This window comes from Micromesistius poutassou (genome assembly GCF_964030765.1).
Source record: "Micromesistius poutassou genome assembly, chromosome: 9".
Taxonomy (NCBI): Eukaryota; Metazoa; Chordata; class Actinopteri; order Gadiformes; family Gadidae; genus Micromesistius; species Micromesistius poutassou.
The window spans coordinates 5,633,267-5,653,235 of NC_140279.1; the positions used below are offsets into that span (position 1 = coordinate 5,633,267).

Consider the following 19,969-nt stretch of genomic DNA (forward strand, 5'->3'; position numbering starts at 1 on the left):
AGATATGTTAACCCTAACCCTTGTTTGAAAACATAACTAATATGTCACAGAACAATAATTTCCTCTGTGAAATATTGGCGATAGCAATAGCATTTGCAGTTAGCCTTTGTAACTGTCAAGTCTTAAGGTCACCAATGTATAAGATTGAGCCCCTCCCAGTTAGCAAGCTGGAGACTCAATAACTCAATAGCAGTGTTCTGTCCAATCTTTGCAACTGGATGACACAAACTAGCGTAGCTCGGCTGGCTGGATGGCGTGAGAGGGAGGGGTTTTGGGAGTGACAATGGTACAAAGAGAGAGTCAGAAGGTTTTATCAGCCTTTTTTATCGAACATCGCCGACCAATAATCTTGTGATCCATTATGATAGGACACAAGCCCTATTGACTACAGATATGTCCAGGTTATTTTAGGCTACGAACTGGTTTAAATGTTACACATTGCGAAGTTAAGGCATGAAGACACAGAAAGAGCTAAATGTCCAGTCACTCATTTTGACAGCTAATTCTGGGAGCAGTTGAGTTAGCATTTAAGCACAGGATCTTTGTACTAATGCAGTTCAGACAGAAATGAATCCACAGCAGTATTGATATCATTCTACCTGAATGGTTTGTTTTTCTTTTCTTATGCCAGGGGTTCATTCTACACTGATTGAATAAAATGGTGTTATTATGAGGAACATCAACAGACACACACAGACATTGTGAGATTAACCCTTGTGTGTGGGGGAATAGGGGCGTGTCCTGCAGGAAACTTTATGCCAATGGCGGGGAAATTCACTAAAACCAAGGTCTTAGCATGAGAGGATTTGAAGCCATCAATTTATTGCAGAGGATTTCGGCAAATAAGGGTTTTTTGTGTGCAAGCAGACGGCGAAGATCTCATTGGATTTGGTAACAACCTCGGCAAACAAAAACATGGGTATAGTGAACATAAACACAAGGCTCACAAAGTAGTGGCTTTGAGAACTTAATGTGGCATTAACAATATATAATGTGCAACACATTGACACACACACACACACACACACACACACACACACACACACACACATGTGTGTTGCTCTCACCATGAGTGGGAACCCTCCGTTCTCCCGGTCGGTGAAGCCCTCGCTCATGTCGGCCAGGTTGGTCATACTGCCCCCATGGGTGCCGTTCAGGCTGCTGTTGTACTGTTCAATGCTTTTGGACACCTCCAGCTGGCTGTCCTGGATCTGGGACAGCTTGCTGCGGGCCTACCGGACGTACACACACACATAGACACACATTGAGACTAAATGTCTTCTTGTATTCTTATTAGGTTATGCCTAACATGATTAGATTATGTGTTTTACTGCCGTTAAAGAGACATAAAGAAATGCCTTAATTAAAGTAAACTTCCCGAGTTTCAAATGATTTCATATACGTTCCACTGATGACTCCTCAATATTTCCTTTGCTGCAGTGAAACCGTAATCAAAGAATAAACAAATGAAAAAATAAATAAATTAGGTAAATGTGTCTTAATAAAGTCAAGCCTTTACTGAAGCGCATCAGCAAATCCACAAGAGCTATATCAAGACACTCTCTCTCAACATTGAGATCATTCAGATTTAGGTAAATACAGTTGAACTTGCAGGTGTTTTAAGAAAAGGATCCCTTTGTTTTCCTATAAAAAAAAAGAGCGAACCGTGAACTTAAAACAAAATGTCAAGATGTCCTTTTTGGACGCAACTCAACGTTATGTCCATGACGCAAACAACATCACGTCTGAATGAAGACGACCTTGAGGGTTATGTTTTGATTAGGGCCGTGACCCAGAGACTTGTTAGTGCTCTTCAGTGAAGATGGGAGAGAGAGGGACTAAACTAGATCCAGACACCACAACACTGTGGTAGGGAGGCATGTTGACTCATCTTAAAGGGCCTGAAGTGAACTATGGTGAAGAATGTGGAGCATAAAAAAATTGCTGTAGGACTATGGCATGACTTCCCTTGGGCTTGCAGGAAAGTCAACACAAAAAGGTTACTGGATCCAAAAAGTAAGTGTGTGTGTGTCTGTATGTGTGTCTTTGTGTATGTGTGTGTCATGTGCGACTGGCGGAGGGGGCAGGGGGGTTATTATTGCAGGTGAGCATGAGGAAATTATCAACTGCTCGGTTCTCTCTCTTGAAACCTGCTTGTGACCTTGAGTGTGTGTGTGTGTGTGTGTGTGTGTGTGTGTGTGTGTGTGTGTGTGTGTGTGTGTGTGTGTGTGTGTGGCCAGCATCATTGTACAGATAATGCTATCCAGAATTCAAAGTAATGGAACTGATGTATGATAGACTTTGGGTTTTGAGGTGAGGTGTGTGATTAGTGTGTGGGATGTGATGTCAGAAGTGAAGATCAGTGTGACATGTGTATGACAGACTAATGTGAGGAGATGTTTATGAGGTATAACAAGGTGGAGGGAAACTGAATTGAATAGCCTGATTGAGAGATGGACAGCCAAGGCAACCACACAACCACTCTGCCAGAATGTTGTAATGTGGTGGAGTTGCTCGGTTTCCTTCTGTAGTGCGAGAGTGCCCCCTGCTGGTGCATGTTATTCCTCGATCGCAAAGGCATAGAAAGGGGTCTTAACTAGAGATGGTTTGAACAAGATTGAACCGGTTTTAACAATTGACCCATCATGGGAAGACCTGCCAAAGGTTTAAAAGGGCAACCGAAATGCAACATTTTGTAGCATCTTATATATATTATGTTTATTGTGCTGTAACAGCTTTTAATTGTCAAAATGTATCTGAATAATAACTAATTTTCAATTGATATGTAAAAAAATAAAAGTACACTAACATTTGGCAAGTAGGAACTAGGTGGGGGGGGGGGGGGAGAGCGAGAGCGAGAGAGGTTGATACCTGGTTGATCTCGTCCTGCGTGGCCTTGAGGGACTTGATGATGGTCTCCAGCTGGAGCTTGCCGGCGGCCAGGCTCTGCTCAAGCTGATTCTCCTCCTGCTGCAGGTGGCCCAGGTCCGCCTTGGCCCGGCACAGCTCCTCCTCCTGGCTCTGAAGGTCTGTCTCCTGGGAGTGGATCTGGTTCTGCAGAGACGAGATCTGGTGGGAAGAAGAGTCGCAGAGAGTACAAACACATGGAAGGAATGTTTAACACAAAACCTGAGAAAAAACGAAAAAAGACAGAAAAGATATATAATTCGTGCCCAATCACAGATTGTGTATTTTGGCCTAGTGGATCCGATGTTTTTACGATCAAACGTCACGATTTTCCATGGAACGAAATTCAAACATATGTCTATAACAGAAACAACTGAATTTTTGAATGAAGACAACCTCACAGGTTATGTTATGATTACTGCTGTGACCCATAGGCTTGTGAGTGCTCGTCAGGAAACGAAGCAGACAGTGGAGAGCGAGAGAGAGAGGGAGCGAGAGAGAGGGAGAGAGAGCGAGAGAGATTCACATCCAGGTACAACTCCCTATGTTGAGTAATCCATCTGGATGTGTTCATTAGCACAAACCAACCTACAAGCCTTTAGTGCTTGGGTGGAATACGATTTTTTTTGTTCCTTGATCCTTCTTCAACCTGTTCTAGCGGCCTCCTAACAACCTGAGTGCGATGTTTTGTCTTGAGCGTCCCAGCGCCAGTGTTTCCAATTTGCCGGATTCCGTTTCATTCACTCCTGTCCAAGTATGGCAATCAATTTGCTTAGAAGATACCGACTTGGGATATCAACCGAATTGAGAGACAGAGCCGTCCTATTGCCAGTAATTCAAGTATTTTCTCCCTATGATCAGCGCCATTTTTGTTCTATCGAGCATTCCTCCCTCTCTCTGCATATCTCTTGCTTATCTATACATTGTGTATGGTAATAGCAGACTACCAAGAAATGTCTAACATGGTCAAATTAGACATCAAGTCGAATATTCTAGTTATAGTAACCAATATGTGGTACCATCTTTTTTGTTGTTGTGTGTCAATCAATCATGTGTCAATCATTTAGGCTGCATATCACAAAAGGATATGACGTGACCTCTTCATTTCAGCATGACATTTCTACTGAGAGACAACAGAATGGAGATTTGATTCAGGTCAATTAATTAATTCAGGTCGTTAATATAATTACGGTCTGCATCCAAACCCATTGGGGTTTGGATGCAATTGACCCGCACATCCAAACCCATTGGGGTTTGGATGCAGACCGTAATTATATTAACGAACACTACCGAACCCAACGCGTCTCTGCAGTCCCAGAACACGTTGTGATCCAACTTTTTGATTGTAATAGCTCGTTTGATGGTTTGTTCAGTTGAGGCACGCTCGATACGAATACAAAGATTTTCCACTTTTCAATTCCTTTTTAATTACTTGATTAAATGCAATCGGTTTCCTATCATGTGCCCTGTTTTGTGAGTGCATGTAAGTGCGTGTAAGTCTACGCATGCGTGTGTATGTGTGCGTGCGTGCTTGCGTGTGTGTGTGCGTTTGTTTGTGCATGCGTGCATGCGTGCATGCTTGCTTGCATGTAGGCCAGGCCTGACATGCTATGGGTTTTATGGTGTTTTGTCCATTTTATCCAATTGGCCAAGTGAACAAAGAAACCACAAACTTAAGTTAAGGGATGGGCATGTGTTGTTGTTGGCTTGTAAGCCTTTGGGACTTTATTACCCGAATGTAAAAAAACATGTTTGAATCTATCCCATCAGGTCTGATTTTAGCTCAATGCTGACCTCTACTGTACATTTATTCATCTGTCCACTGAGGTTTTCGTGCCACCCGTGAGTTAATTTCATTGCCTTCATATTTTGTTTCACGACAATGTCAGAACCAATTTGCATACATACTCTCATGTCTTTCATCCTCACAGCCGTTTGGATTTTCCTTTTTGCGGCTGGATGCATGTTTTCCACTTGGCAGTCCCTAAAAAATGCTCCCCTCCCCTCTTCCACACCACCCGTCCCCTCCCCCCTCCTCACCATCTGGGACTCCTCCTGACACTTGATGCGGACTTCATTCATCATGTCCTCCAGCTTGTTTTTCTGCTGGTCCATCTCATCCAGCCGGTCCTGAGCATCCTGCTTCTGGGCCTCTAGTTCCTGCAGACTGGCCGTCTCACGGTCCAGCTCGTTCTGCATCTCCTGATGGACACGCAGGACAGAAACCGCTTTTAACCTATGGCTCATCGACATGTTGTAAAATACATTGTTGAAGTTGGTGGCTCTTCTTCTTTTTACCTGAGGAGGGTCAACCCCCCCCTCAGGGATTAAAACTAACGACGTCCCGGGGACGTAATTAATTGTCATCGGGAGGATCAATATTCTCTCTCGGGTCGACCTCAGGACGAAGAGAATTTTGTGGGCACTGACTTAATTTTTCTGTCTAAGTTTTCAACACTTTCTGCGAACCAGAACGGGTTCGCGGTCGGTGGAAAAGACTTACGTGAAAGGGTAAATGGAAAAAGGACTGAGCTTCGTTCAATTGGCTGGCGCTCTCACGTTTGTGTTGTTCAGTGAGACGCAGAGACTGCTTGCAACAATGTTGCAGCCTGCTGCTCTCGCGCTGCTTGCCGCTCGAGCTGAGACGAGACGAGGATACTGTCACCAAAGATCCTTTATTACCGTAATTTCTCGCATACAGGGCACATCGTGGATAAACCGCAAGCCTTTAATTTATGTATAAACAAAACAGAATTGTGCATAAGCCGCACCCATATATAGTCCGCACAAGTTTCAAATGGGCTACTTATGTAATGAATAGGCATATAAAAACCTTCAGCCAAGTGGTCACTGCAAATCGATGTAAAACTTGAACTTGCTTTTCCCCCTAACGTTAAGACCAACTAGGCCTACTGCTTGGCACACGCACATTTTTGTGTAGGAGAACGGCAAGAGCACATCAAACGCGCGTAGCAGCTACAGGACCTGTCTTTCTTTATTGTCTCAGAGTGCGTGTCGCTGTTAAACACCTGACAATGAGGTAGTTTACCATGATAAGACCGCCATATGAACCCGGAAAAAAGGAATAAAGACAGCGAGGATGCAGGGAGTTCAGCAAGGCTACAGTTGAAGAGAAAGGTAAATCGGTGCTTATTTTATTTTAACGTCAGCATTAGAGGAATTGACGTGTTCCCCGATGGACATATTTAACTCACAACTGTTTATGCTGAGACTGTTTTGCTTTTTGCTACCTGTCTGTGTGCGGGCTTTGCGCACCGTCAAGGGAAAGAGGTGGTGGTTGAAAAGAATTTCGACCGCTTATTAAGTTCACTCGTTGCTTATAATGGTTTATTCGTTTCCCAGTATCATTTCATTAATTTAGAAGACAGTTTTGTTCATTTTTGAATTGTAAAATAAATAGAATAATTTTTTGAAGTTGCGAGTTTCCAGTGGTGAAAAAAGTTAGTTTTAACCCCTGCCCCCCCTCGGGGTGATTCTATACACACTTCTAAACTATTTGAAAAATGTAATCATAGAAAACAAGTTTTGACTGCTAGTTTTAATGTATTCAACCTTCTACAAGAGCACTGTGACAAGAGTATACATTGCAATTCTGTCCAATGAACCAGGGATAAAATCAATATGCCGCTAGATTCTAAAAGACTGCGAAAGACCATAGATACCTGCAATTTGAGATAATTCCACGAGGGCATGAAACTGTACTTTGTGCTTTGTTGATGGAGAGCTGCGAGTCCTACCTGCACCTCGGACCCCTTGTGTCTGATGGCATCCTCCGTCTCTCGGATGTCCTGCTCCAGGGTGAACTTCTCTCTGGCACCCATGAAAACACGTGTGCAGGTCAATGCATACAGACAGAGACACACAAAGAGAGCGAGAGCGAGAGCGAGAGCGAGAGAGAGAGAACAAGCGAATGCAAGACCAACAACACAGCCACAAACAGAGAGACAACAACAACAGACAACACCATTAGTTACATATAAAATGAGCAAATCACACTTTACCGCCCCAGTGCACACACACACACACATGCACACGAGCACACACACGCACATGAGCACATAAACACACACACACACGCAGACATACACACACACACACACAGACATACACACACACACACCCCAATTGGTTTAGCCCTTGAACAATCCACCAGGCTAGGTTTCAATCAAATCTACAACGTCACAGACCACAATGCAACAATCACTTACAAACCATGGCAAAGAATCCAAGTGTTGGCTTTGTCTGCGATGGTTTGTATTACGTTTAGATGTTTTCCTTGGAACTGACTGAACCTCAAATGATTTTTAAAGTTCCTGGTCTCAACTTTAAAGATGATAGATGAACCGATTCTCTGACGATATTACACTAGCTCAATAAATAAAAGAACACTAACAGAACAGCTCTACATGTTGGGCCATTATATTCCTACAAACTAACAAACAGTAATGTGCAGGGAAGACTTGAAGCTGAAATCATAATGCCGCATTGTCATGGTCTAGGGTGTGCAATTTTTGACACTAGTTGCTGCACTGCGATGGGTACAGGTGCGTTTGCTTTAGTGGTGGCACCGGGCGTACTGGGAGGAGTCAGTGAAGTAGAGCAGAGAGGTTGAATATGAGACGTGCATCAGTGTGTGTGACTTTAGGTTTGACAGAAGGCCAGCCTGTGGACAGAATCGGTTAGCACGTCCGTTTACCTGAGAGCATTCCACTGGGTAAACGCAAGAGTGCTGACGCAGCATGGAGAGTAAGTGGTGAACAGACAAAACAAAAAGTTGGATAAAATACACATCAAAAGGAAATGGGAATGGATGAATGGATCAAGCGCAATGGCCATGGAATGAGTTAAGGCCAGAGAGGAATAGTGTGCGACCCCATTCATTCTCGATACATCTCTTTTGCTTTACGTGTATATTTTATCAGTTGTGGCTAACAGCACATAATAACCCTAAGAGATAGCAGGGGCTCTGCTTGCTAGCAGTGGACGTGAGGATGGATTTATCACAATGCAAAGTGTACGAAACGATGAGGAGATTACATTCAAGTGAAATGGTCTGATGGAAGAAATATGTGCTGGGAAGTTGTGTGTGCTACTTTGTTAAAAAAAAAGTGCCACATCTGTTTCTCATAACTGTCAGCTTACTCAAGGTTTTCCCAGGAATAGGAATACTTATGAAGACAATCAAATACAAATAAATCTTGGAATGCAGAGTGAAATAATGATCAGGTTGCTGTGCAATGAATTGTAGGTATTTTGAGTCAGCAAAGTTTTTTGCCAAGATACATTTATAGCCTATCACTATCCTGCATATCAATGTGAAGATGAGATTTCTTCAGGAACAGGGAGTCAATTATTCTGCTCTGCTAAATATCTGCTCTGTTCCACAACCGATAATCTTCTTCCTAACCGCTACCCACGATCTTCACTTAAGAGGGTTGCTGTTTTGACTGAGTTTTAGTCATAAATATATGGCCTGTTAAGCCCTTTGAGACTGCAACTGTGATTAATGGCCGTACAAATAAAACTGAATTCAATTGAAGTTTCATTACACTTGTCATGCCTGGACATGAAAAGCCCTAAATGAGATCATCCAAATGTGTCTTTGAGCGTTTCTGGCGTGATGCAGTTGCGTGGCTGGCTGGTGATGCGTCCTAGTCCTAAGGCATGCCACACAGAAAGAGGCTGCTTTGTTTACCTCTGGAGCTGAGCGATCTCCTGGCTGAGGTCATCCAGGTCCTTGATGCCCGTGAACTCCCCAGAGCCTACCGAACTGGAGCTGTCCTGCAAGGACAAACAGCCGTAGAAGAGAGATGGAATGAAACCAAGACTGAACATTTGGTTTTAAATATTTGTATTTGAAATTTGCTCTTTTTAAAGAATAAAGAGCAATGTGGGCCATCTTGGTTCTTAAAGCTATCTGGGTGGGGGAATGCATAATTCTGCATTGTTCCCCCATCCAGTTAGCTTTATGAACCAAGATGGAACCAAGATGGAACCAAGATGTCTGCTAGGTAAGGCCCATTGTCCAACCATCACACAGCGGGAGAAAGACAGAGGAGAGGGCAAACAGTTCCGAAACGAGGAACAAAGGAAAGCAAGAGCTGTCCGCCCTAGGAACAGCAAGGAATCAGCGGGAAAGAGAGGACGAAGGAAGGCCAAGGAGGAATGGTTGAACACTGGTGGATACGTTGGGGCTGGAGCACCACAGGAGACGAGACACAGACTGGAGGGCCCCCACATGTGTGGGAAGGTTAGGATTAGGGACAAGGACTTTGAGAAGCCAAAGGGTTTGTCATCACAACACACTATCCAGACACAAGGGTGTGTATGTTGTTCTTGTCTGCTTAAATGTCCTTTGAAAACGGGTAATCCCACTTTAATCAATCCTTGTAAGGTTCAAGACACAAAACAATAAGAAAATAAGAAGAAAGTACTTCTGTGTCTGAACAAGTTTTGTCTGGTAAAAAATAATTAATTTTAAAGTTACAATTGTGGGACGTAATGACAATTACATCACAATATAATATTTCTTAAAGGCAATGTTGAATGATAATTAAGTTCCTAAGCAGATCTCATTAATCAACATATAAATTAATGTGACTAGACGCAACTTTTTCTAAGGTTTTTGGAAAGCTATAATGTTCATTGAAATGGCACCGATATAAAAATGTAAGAGGAAAGATGTACAAAATCATTCAATGAAAAATAAAGAACCCCAAAATTTGGACTGATTCTACAGGCTTCTGAAGATTTTGCACCTTGTAATTCTTTTGTTAAAAAGAAAACAGTGCAGGTATTGTGATGGTAACCAGTGGGCACTAGACTGCACTGCATAGGAGAGCAGTTTCCGGAAAAGCCTCCCAAATGCTTTCCTCTAATCTATCCCACAGCCACTGAAAGCATTTGTGGGTTCCACTCTGTGATACCTACCCAGAGCTTGTACATTAAAGCCTAAAAGCATTAAACACAGGGGGGGAGGGCATAGAACCGTCAGCAGCAGCAAGAGGGTGAGAGAGAGTGAGAGAATAAGAGAATCAGAAGAGCTTAAGTGAACTTCTGGGTGAAGTAGTAGGGTTAGCCGTGCATCCATGTGTAGTTGCTGACCTAGCCTGACACAACACTAACCAATGAAAGTATGAGTCAATTATCATTTCAACCGTAAAGTTATTTACTGACACACACATCGCCAGAGACATATTACAGATACAAAACATGAAAGACTTCTACTTGTGGAGAGGATGATTGACGATTGGCTTGGTATAATTTGTGAGAGCAAGTTAATAAAAAAATTATGTGCAAGTGAGTCTGCTGCCAAAGCAGACAAAGAAGAGGAAAGTTGAAGAGAATCATATCACTTACCCTTCTCATCTCAGACAGAGCCACCATCTCTGATCCCACTGGGGTCATGTAGCCAGACAAACTCTGATGACACACAAACAGACAAAATACAATATCACATACATATCACTTCACCATTTGCAAAAAGCATGCCTTGTCTTACTCTCGTAAGAGGTGCAAAAAGGTACAAATGTCATTGACAATCATGGTATTCTCTAGTCTACTCTTTAAAACTATGGACAAAATCAAATGTACTGTAAGCTGTTACTCTTCCCAACATTTTCTATATATTGCATGTTAAAGACCGGGTAAACCAAAAATAATTATGGGTTTTGAGTTTATAATACCACAGGAAAATATATTATTAACCACCCTGCCAAATTTGAAGGACTAAAAAAATCGCGAAGTATATAAAATTATGCTTCAAAGTTGATGAAAAATGAGCAGTAATCCCTGGCTCAGGACGGTGGGGGCGTGTGCGCTGCAGGCCAGGAAACCACGCCCATCACCGGAGAGGTCCAACGGGCAAGCTAGCTGCAAACTGACAATTCAAATCAGACTCGTGAGCGGTAAAACCATAGACGGGTGAAACCACAGAATGCTAGTGCGCGGTTAATGTATTTATACCTAGAGGGCAGCAGGGGGCGGGTTTATGTGAGTAGGACCGCTTTACGTAACGCGGTCCTCGATGTAGACCCGCCCATTTTAAACCTGCACACAGAACATTCTCTGAGGCCTAGCTCCTCAAGGAAATGATGAATGGGAAAAATATTTTTTACATGTTTTGAGGGACACATTTAAGGCCTAATTAATATGATAAGAAGAAAAATACTGAATTTGGTTTACCCGGTCTTTAAGTGTTGAGGTGCAGGAGTTGCCATTTTGCCAATCGATTATTGGTAAAGACACCAATAATGCAAACTTGTAAGCAAGTACAGCGTTGACTCTAAGCATTCCCAGGAATACGTTGTTGCCTGCAATTCTGCTATTTTGCTATACTTGGTACTGCAGTCTTTGTTCTTGTGGGGTGTGTTTTGTAAAGGAAACCCACGGGCACAGGGGTGCTCCTCTCCGACGGCGGGATCATGTCCGGGGTGAGGGACTGCGGGGGGTCGATGCCTTTGCCGACCTTCTGCTGGATGAGGTGCATGGCGAGAGCAAACTGCTCCCGGCTCAGTTTCCCTATCTGCCTGGTGTCGGCCAGCGCCCTGGTGGCCATAGGGGGGAAGGGGAAAAGGATGAGAAGAGGCTCAGGCTCCACAAAGGACATGCACTGGGTTAGCTGCAGTGTTTTCAGTTCAACTCGCTGTACACAAGGTTGTACAACAGCATCTCTGGAGTATTTATTTTTATTATTGTAGGAACATACAGTATATATCTATAGCAGAGTAAACCAAGGTGTCGCCCCCAGCATTAACCTTGGGTAGGTAAATAGGTGTGTTTCATTTACAGTGGCCAGAGCCCCAGCATGGTCAGTGTGTAATTATCACTACTAGTTCCGTCTATTACCGCTGCACCTGTCCCCAAAAGGAGCAGACATTTACACTTAACATTACATTTAGCCAACGCTTTTATCCAAAGACTTACAATAAGTACATTTTTCAGAAGAAAGAGAAACAACAATATATCTCTGTCGGCACAGTAAGGACGTTCATAGCTATGAACATCAATTGCTACGTTAACCCATTTCCTGTGTACAACAAAGATAGCTAGGATAATATGCTACACAATGCTATTTTTAAGTGCCAGGACATACAAAATAAAATAAGTGCGTGCATTAATACATAAGACCTAAAATTAGTGTTATGATAGCGTTATGACTTAGTGTTTTGATAGTGTGCTTTTCTACGATGACGCATCAGGGAAAAGGGTTTGCACTATCTATAGATTATCAACGGCTTAAAGGATTAAGCAGGCGTCCCCGTTACCAGATGTGGGCCAGAAGGTTCTGGTGAAGGCCAGAGTGGATGAAGATCTCCTTGACCTCCAGGCCGCTGACGAAGCCGTCCATGTCGGCATCCGTCTTCAGGAAGATGTCGTCGTAGCGACCGCGCTCTGACACAGGGACCACCCAGTTCACCGTATGCTGGGAGGGGAGGCAAAGGGAGGTTAAGCGATTTCCTATGAGAAATCTAAAGCGGGCGTTACAGTTCCCCTGATTCGCCGTTGGTCACGTGGGGATGGTCCCTGCACGGCCATACCATGTGTAGTCGCTGTTTCGCTGTAAAATTGATGTGGACGAGTAGTATGTGCACGCTCCTTGTGGAGCTTTGTGATTTCAGAGGTACGAAACAAATCCCTGTATGAACCCTGGTTTTCGATGACAACGTTTTAAGATTGGAAGATTGTATTGCATTTCATGCACGGCGACTATAACTCTTTAACTGTTACACTTTAAGATGACAATTAGAGCTTCCAACGTGTGATAGGAGACCAGATCATGTGTTGGATATACAATTTGAATTCAGTGATGAAGTATGAAGTAGCTATAATTTGTCCTTGGTATTACGTTTGGTGTTGCATTCTTTTAATAGTTCTGGACTGCAGAAATGAACAATTTACTAATTTACCTGCTTCATAAACACATTGGCTGTGTGTGTGTGTGTGTGTGTGTGTGTGTGTGTGTGTGGCTACCTGTCCTGATTTGAGCGTGTGTTTGGGAGACAGACTGCCCGCGCTGTTGAGGGAGTTCATGCTGCCGTGGGAGGGAGTGGAGCGCAGGGAGTCCTTGGGCGGGGGCGGGCTGGCCGGGAGGCTGGGGGGCCCGGCGGTCACGGAGCCCAGGCTCCTCTTCCTCTTGGAGGGAGGGATGAGCGAGGAGGGCAGCAGCGCCGGCACGGGCTCCTTCTCCAGTGCGCGGTACACCAGGTGCATGGCCTGGGGTGGTGGGTGGGGAGAGGGGAGCCGGGCTCTGGTTACAAGGACACACCTACGCACCACTCTGCTTTTCGACGCTAAATCGCTCATCAAAAACATTTAAGTCACGATTTGTAAGATTGAGACTTGATCCCTTAGCTAGGATGGCTGGGTGGCATGAGTGGGAGGTGTTTTGGGAGTGGCAATAGTACGATTACTGAAATCATAGAGAGCGGCGTTGGTTTGTCAATGCACATGTTAAATCTAATATGATGGAAGCCCCAGTTGTGACAATGCTACCGCCATACCACCATAAATGTAGCAAAGAATAGCCATTTTACTTAATTTATATTACAGACAAAAACATCTATAACCATATCACCGCTCCTTGGTAATACAGACTCTAATTGTGGCAACTGCCCTACATGAGGTGTAGGTCCTTCAGAAAAACAAGGACTTGCTCACCACTGCAAACTCGTCCTTATCCAGGTGTCCATCTTTATCAATGTCACTGAGGTCCCACACCTACAGGTTAGAAAACAGATTGCTTGTTTACGATTGTTGTAAAGAACAATTGTACGTAAAATGGAAGAACTGTAACACAACACTACACCACAATCCCAATAGCTGTGAATCACAGCTCTGTCAGTCAATGCATTGTCAAATAAAAAAATACTCTTTCTCCCAGATTAAAAAATACACATTACCAGTAATCCTTAACCATATGTATACTGTAAATGTTATGACTGTTATTCAAAGAACAATCTGATCTTGATCTCCTGAAGAAATTGTAGGATATTGAAAAAACAATATTGCAGACCTTTCCGAGGACGTCCAGAGGTAGTTTGGAGTTGATGAGGACCGGTTTGACCTTCTCCCCTGAAAGCAGTCCGTTGACCGGCGCCAGGCTTTCAAATATGCCGTCAAATTTACTCTTCTCCTCAGGCTTAAGGTTAGAAACATACAGACATTAAGGAAAGGAAAATTACTTAAGTTCCCCCACACTATCACAACTCCTGTCGCCATGTTGTATTGTGTCTATTCATTTTCAGATATATTATTCATGTCATTCATCTACAGCTTCTGTGAGGTAGTCCATCACTGAATGAGAGGTGATACAATGTGGTGTACCAACCCTGACAGCCCAGTGAGGCTCGATGGGGAGCGAAGAGGTGCTACTCAGAGATGGGCTGCTAGTGTCCTTCTGCATGAAAAACCATAAAAGGACGGTGTCAGACAACAGATTTTGACCTATAGCATGACATTAGATTAGATTAGATTTTTATTATAAGAAGACTTTATTATCACAGAGGGGGAAATTACATGGGAAAATATAGCATGACACAACATAAGGAGAGGGGAGGCCAAAAAAATACAACCCCCAGACAGATTATGTTGTTTTTACATTTCACAGTGATTTGTTTAACATCTAATGCAAAAAAGGAATGCCTTTACAGAGCAGGTAACAGAATGTTATGTTAAGTGTTTTTAACTAACAATAAGAGTAGCATGTGGTATCCACACCAGGGTACGTAAGGCCTCAGAGCTGTGGAAGAGCAGCATGTGGTTTCAGCACCAGTGGACATGAGGTCAGCTTAGCTCAGGAGGTAGAGTGGGTTGACTTGGAACCAGAAGGTTGCTAGGTTGTCGCCTTGCATGCTTGACTCCGCTGTGGGTGTGTGAATGTGTATATGTATGGTTGTAAGTTGCTCTAAATGCCCTAAATGTAAATGTAAGCGCTGTGGAAGATGAACTGTGGTTTCCACACCAGGTGACAAAAGGCCTAAGAGCTGCTGAAGATGTACTGTGGTTTCCCACACCCTGCTACCTCAGAGATGTTGAAAATTAACTGTGGTTTCCAGACCAGGCTACATAAGGCCCTAGAGCTGCTGAAGATGAACCTGATGAACTCACAAACTTGGGCGGGGGGGCGTTGAGGTTGAGGCTGGATAGGCTGACTTCCTGTCCGCTCTGAGCGCTCGCCACCAGCCGTAGGGCCACGTAAAACCCCTGGGAACGATCAAAACAGATTCAGAGGTTCATATTTAACGGCTAGCAGGCTTGCATCCACGCATCACAGAGTCAACTCGTATGAACCTGCCACAAGGGACCTGAACACAACAAAAAGGCTTTGACAGGGATTTGAAGTAGCTGGTGATTCACTGCAATGCCCAACATGAGCTATCGAGAGATTTGGTTGTCAACGCAGTTCAGCTCCACAGTTCCGTTAGTCTGGGATCCAAGCAAATGATAAACAAACTCAAGCTCTGAGTAAACCTTAACTGATGTTAAGGATGGTGTGAGTCTGTGTGTTTTATTTTACCTGTTTGTCGAGATAGCCTTTGCCATCCGGGTCAGCTAAATCCCAGATCTGAAAAATAAAAGCAAACACAAGCAGAGTCAACAAATTGTCGTTGGCAAGCCACCAATGTGAGTTTGCCAAGAGAAGTAGGAGTGGTGCAGTTAGTGGAGAGGTTGGATTATTTATTACTTTATACTCTGATGGGTACAGCGCAACAAGACTCTTTAACAGCTCCCCAACAACCTTTTGTTTGCCTCATGCACCTGTGTATTATTAGAGGCTAATACCGTGTTCTACTAGCAATGAAATCCACAGAAATTACATGATGCTGTACCTAACTATGAAAGGTGCTATGTGATCTGATCCGTTTTTAATATTCAGAGATTTAAGCTTGGGTACGGGGACGATGAAGTTAAATTCTATCCAAACAGTTAAAGCCATTAAGGAGGTGGATACTATGACAATATAAATGTAAGCTCATATAAGGATTGATAATAATGGAAAATGGAAAAATGGGGCATAGAGGGTGGAAAGCAATCTGCATCTGTTCCAGGGAGGGAGTGATGAAGGTATTGCCATTCCCTTGTCTTCCTGTCAGAGTCCTTTGGGAGTACTCGCCTGCATGCTTGTTTGTTAGTCACTGAAGCAGTTCTACTATTGCCTTCGCTAATGGGAGGTAGGCCTACTGATGGGTTTCAGCTGGTCAACATTTTGCTACAGGGTATGGGCTGTCTGCACATTGATGCTTCTATTTTTCCAGGTTATTCTGTTGTACTTAATGGACATAATTATTACAATTAAACAAAAACAACTACTTCAACTGCTTTGTTTACCTGACAAATCCTACTAATGTCAAGCTTGACAACAAAAAAGAATATTAAGGAAAGTGACTATTGTTGCGATATACTAAGCGTGTGTGATGGCTGAGACATGTTGAACAAACTGCACATCCAAAACGCTTTAAAAATCTATCAACACAAGCACATTGATGGGAAAGGTAAAAGCCACGACACAAATGCAACCGCCATAACACAAATGCAAAAGCCACAACACAACAAGTGTCAATGGATGTTGACTTCAGGGAAATGATTATTGCTGGCCAGAACAAATGAAAATTATTTTGCATTTGTGTTGTGTTTTTTTTGCATTTTTTGCAGTGTTTGTGTTTTCTGTTAATGTACTTGATTTTTTTTAAATTGCAAAGCGTTTTGCATATGCAGCTCGTTCGACACATCTCGACTACCACAGTAACCAGGGACGACCTCAACATCATAACAGGGTACTAGATTTACTTTAAAAAATCTAGATTTACTAATTAAAATATTATTCCTAAATAGACCCAGAATCAATGAAAATTAAATTACAGAGGACGGCTGAAAAGAAAGAAGTGGCATAAACATTTGTTTTTGATACACAGAATTTTTTGTTTTCTATCTATCAGAAATCCATGGAGCTAAAATCGTAAGCCACTGCCTGAATCACCCACCTTTCCCAATGTGATGTCGGGCAGCCCAGACTTCTTCAAGAACAAGGCAGCTTCTGTTGGCCCTACTCGTCCTGTATTCCCAGGATCAACCTTGGCACAAACACACACATACAGCTTTATAACTACATTACAGTCAAAAGTACGGCATCTACCCTCTCATCTAATTTAAAGAAGCCTGCATTTATTTCCCAGAATATGACTTGGTTTGCACAGGAAGGAACCAGTTTAAAAAACAAAAGTATTTTATTCATATTTTCTATTTCTTTATTCGGGCTACTGCACTTCATTAGGTCTATAGAATTGACCACAACTAAACTGTCTGTTACATTAGATACAAACCAATAACAACTAAGACAGGTCAAGTTCCTTCCCTGCTAAAAGCTGCCCTGGCTCCTTCCTAAAAGGATGAAGTCTGTGGACTGTCTAGGGATGTGAATGGCAAGTGACTATATGCAAACTGGGAAAGGCTCTCCTATCCTACTGTAGTGTCCACCCACCAGAACAGGCATGATCAAATGGATGGATTGATGGGTAGTCTCTTATACTAGCTTACCTGTCTATAAAAGCTTTCGTATACAGGGTTCCCACTTGACAACTACAGCAAAGAGAGATTGACGTTAAGGTCGAACAATGACTAAACATATGTTATTACACACGGCATTAAGTTCAATCAAGTGCTAAACACGGAATCAGAAGAAAGGACAATTATTATAATTGACAGCACAGCAAGCGGAAAGATCTAATATTAGAATCATTAACCTAAATGAAAACATTTAATGGACCAGCATTTTCATTTAGATAATTACATTTCAAAATAACAGTATACATCTCAGAAAGGGGAATGGTTTGACCAAAATAACAAGCAACATCCATTTTTATCAGGCTATTGATAAAGCAAAGGACATAGCGAGTCGGAAGAGCCGACGTGGGCATCAAGCAGGCTAAGCTCCAAGCAGCATCCCTCATCACAGCTTAGGTGGCTAGCTTGCTAGCTCCCCGGCTCCTGGAGCCCAGCAGACACTGCCTTCATCCTCCTAACACTGCTGACACCGAGGCTATGCTAACGTTAGCCCCCTCATAACGCTGAAGCGTTCTCTACAACCACCCAACCCACTGTCTACGGGGGGGGCACCTTTCGCTGTTTCATGGAGCGACTGAACGGGGGGAACGGGTTTGAACGATTTGGTGTTGAGCATTGAATGGCTTTCATGCTGTGTCAGTGCACTGGGCAGCAGCAGCTAGGCTACCCAATGTTTACTGTAGCTAAAGCTAACGTCCCCTCACCCCCCCACTATCTATCTAACGGTAACACCGTCAGGCCTCTTCGCACCAGCTGACTGGAAGCGTTCTTGCTGCAGTTCAAAGGGGATATCTCGCTCGGACTCGCGGTCATTTAAATAAAATAAAAAATATCACAGCATAATAAATAGCGTGTCATGCTACGGCAAGTAAATGCAAAACGGTAGAGTGTACTGTCGTAAAACAATGCATCTTTACCTGGGTGAGAGATGCGAGGGCTGCCATCTTCCCTGTTGCTGCGGGAACGCACACACCCTCCGAAGACAACACGCCCCCCGGTGGGCGAAGCGGCGCATTACACTCCTTTTACTTTCAATGTCAGTCAATAATTCGGAGCCCCTAAAAATGTGCGACACGTCATACCCTGTCCAGGGAATTCTCAATGACAAAACAGAAAGGACAAAATCCCTTTTCCTGGCAGTATATAATGTGCCTGATTATAACAAAGAAGGATCAGTCTATTTGGGAAACTGTACACATGTACACAGCAGGGGCGTTGCACGAGATTCTGGGCCCTGTACACAAGCAGCCCCAAGGTAGGCTACTTACGTTCAAATGAACAGCCCAACATATGACTCATGCTATTCATTTTTTATATCTCACAATCATTAACCAACAGTACAGTGGTTCAAGGGAATGTAGTACTTAAAAACGAGGTAGGTTTAATTGGATTCTCCAAATAAAAACAATACTGCCAATGCAAACCAATGAAAAGCACAAATCTATTGAAAGGTCACAACAGAACTGAATGAAGTCAAACGATCGCAATTGCAATGTGCAGCCACAAGATGGCGATGAAGACAGTGGGTTCTTATTGAAGGCAATTCATTTCCTAAGTGAAACCCTCTCTTAGCATACAGTACATGTTTGTAAACACCATATTAGGATCAAAATGGTGCCAGGACATTGGTTTATCCGTTAATGTTGGTTTAAAAGCAAACAAAAACAACAAAAAGAAGAGATGTGTGTAATCTCTGTGTAATAAGAAAAAGTGTATTTTGTTCTTGATGTTTTGGGGGATTTTAGCTCAGCAAGTTTTGGTCACTGAAGGATATAGATTTGACTGGTGGAATGAGTGGGGACATGCAGTTATTTTGTATAACATGACCTGAAAAATATTGCTATTGCTATTGTACATGTGCACATGTAATAACATAAGCTTTACATGGCTTTTACATGCTTATTATGTTGGCTGGATTGTAATTTTGTTTAATTAAGGTAATAATGTGTACAATAGACTATAAGTTGAGAATCTATTCATTCTAGGGGTGTGTCACATGACTGTGATTACATCATTTTTGTCTCAGGCTGGCTTGCGCAGTTCATGCACGGTGACTATACGGTTTGAATTCAAGAATTACACCTACCACCAGAATTAGAATTAACACCTCACTTTGCAGACGCAAAGCGAGGTGTTAGGAAAGGTAACAATAATACTTGAGTGATTACAAGAACTTCTTCACCTGGAAGGAGAAGAGAGGGATACAGGCCAATAGAGAGACCTTCCACAATGAAGCCCACTGCATCAAGGCCCAGAACATGGCCCAGACGTGGAACAGCGTCAACACTGCGCCCATTATGGTGGTGACACCTGTTGAAACCGGGATCTGAATGGGAACGACTTGTGTTCCAGTGAGGGATGACACTTTTGAAATTCTGGCTTAAGTCAGGAACCCTATACTGACCCTACTGGGAATAGCAGGGATCAGCAGGGGCAGTGTGGCAGTGCAGTGCAGACCCCTGCACTGTATCATTTATAT

General features: G+C 43.1%; 1 protein-coding gene across 1 annotated transcript in view; it reads right to left on the reverse strand.

Moving 5' to 3' along the window:
- The window catches only part of eps15l1a (epidermal growth factor receptor pathway substrate 15-like 1a), a gene marked incomplete at its 5' end in the record, with an annotated part of 31,617 nt that extends 13,183 nt beyond the window's left edge, over positions 1–18,434 (reverse strand). The window contains 17 exons of the mRNA XM_084473540.1: positions 1,068–1,232; positions 2,872–3,069; positions 4,948–5,109; positions 6,666–6,738; positions 8,624–8,709; positions 10,288–10,350; positions 11,318–11,474; positions 12,195–12,352; positions 12,901–13,143; positions 13,588–13,647; positions 13,943–14,068; positions 14,258–14,326; positions 15,037–15,132; positions 15,446–15,493; positions 16,911–17,000; positions 17,464–17,505; positions 18,408–18,434. Coding sequence (XP_084329666.1) covers positions 1,068–1,232; positions 2,872–3,069; positions 4,948–5,109; positions 6,666–6,738; positions 8,624–8,709; positions 10,288–10,350; positions 11,318–11,474; positions 12,195–12,352; positions 12,901–13,143; positions 13,588–13,647; positions 13,943–14,068; positions 14,258–14,326; positions 15,037–15,132; positions 15,446–15,493; positions 16,911–17,000; positions 17,464–17,505; positions 18,408–18,434 — 1,863 coding nt within the window. The remainder of the gene's footprint in view (positions 1–1,067; positions 1,233–2,871; positions 3,070–4,947; positions 5,110–6,665; positions 6,739–8,623; positions 8,710–10,287; positions 10,351–11,317; positions 11,475–12,194; positions 12,353–12,900; positions 13,144–13,587; positions 13,648–13,942; positions 14,069–14,257; positions 14,327–15,036; positions 15,133–15,445; positions 15,494–16,910; positions 17,001–17,463; positions 17,506–18,407) is intronic.
- Between the last annotated feature and the right edge of the window lie 1,535 nt (positions 18,435–19,969).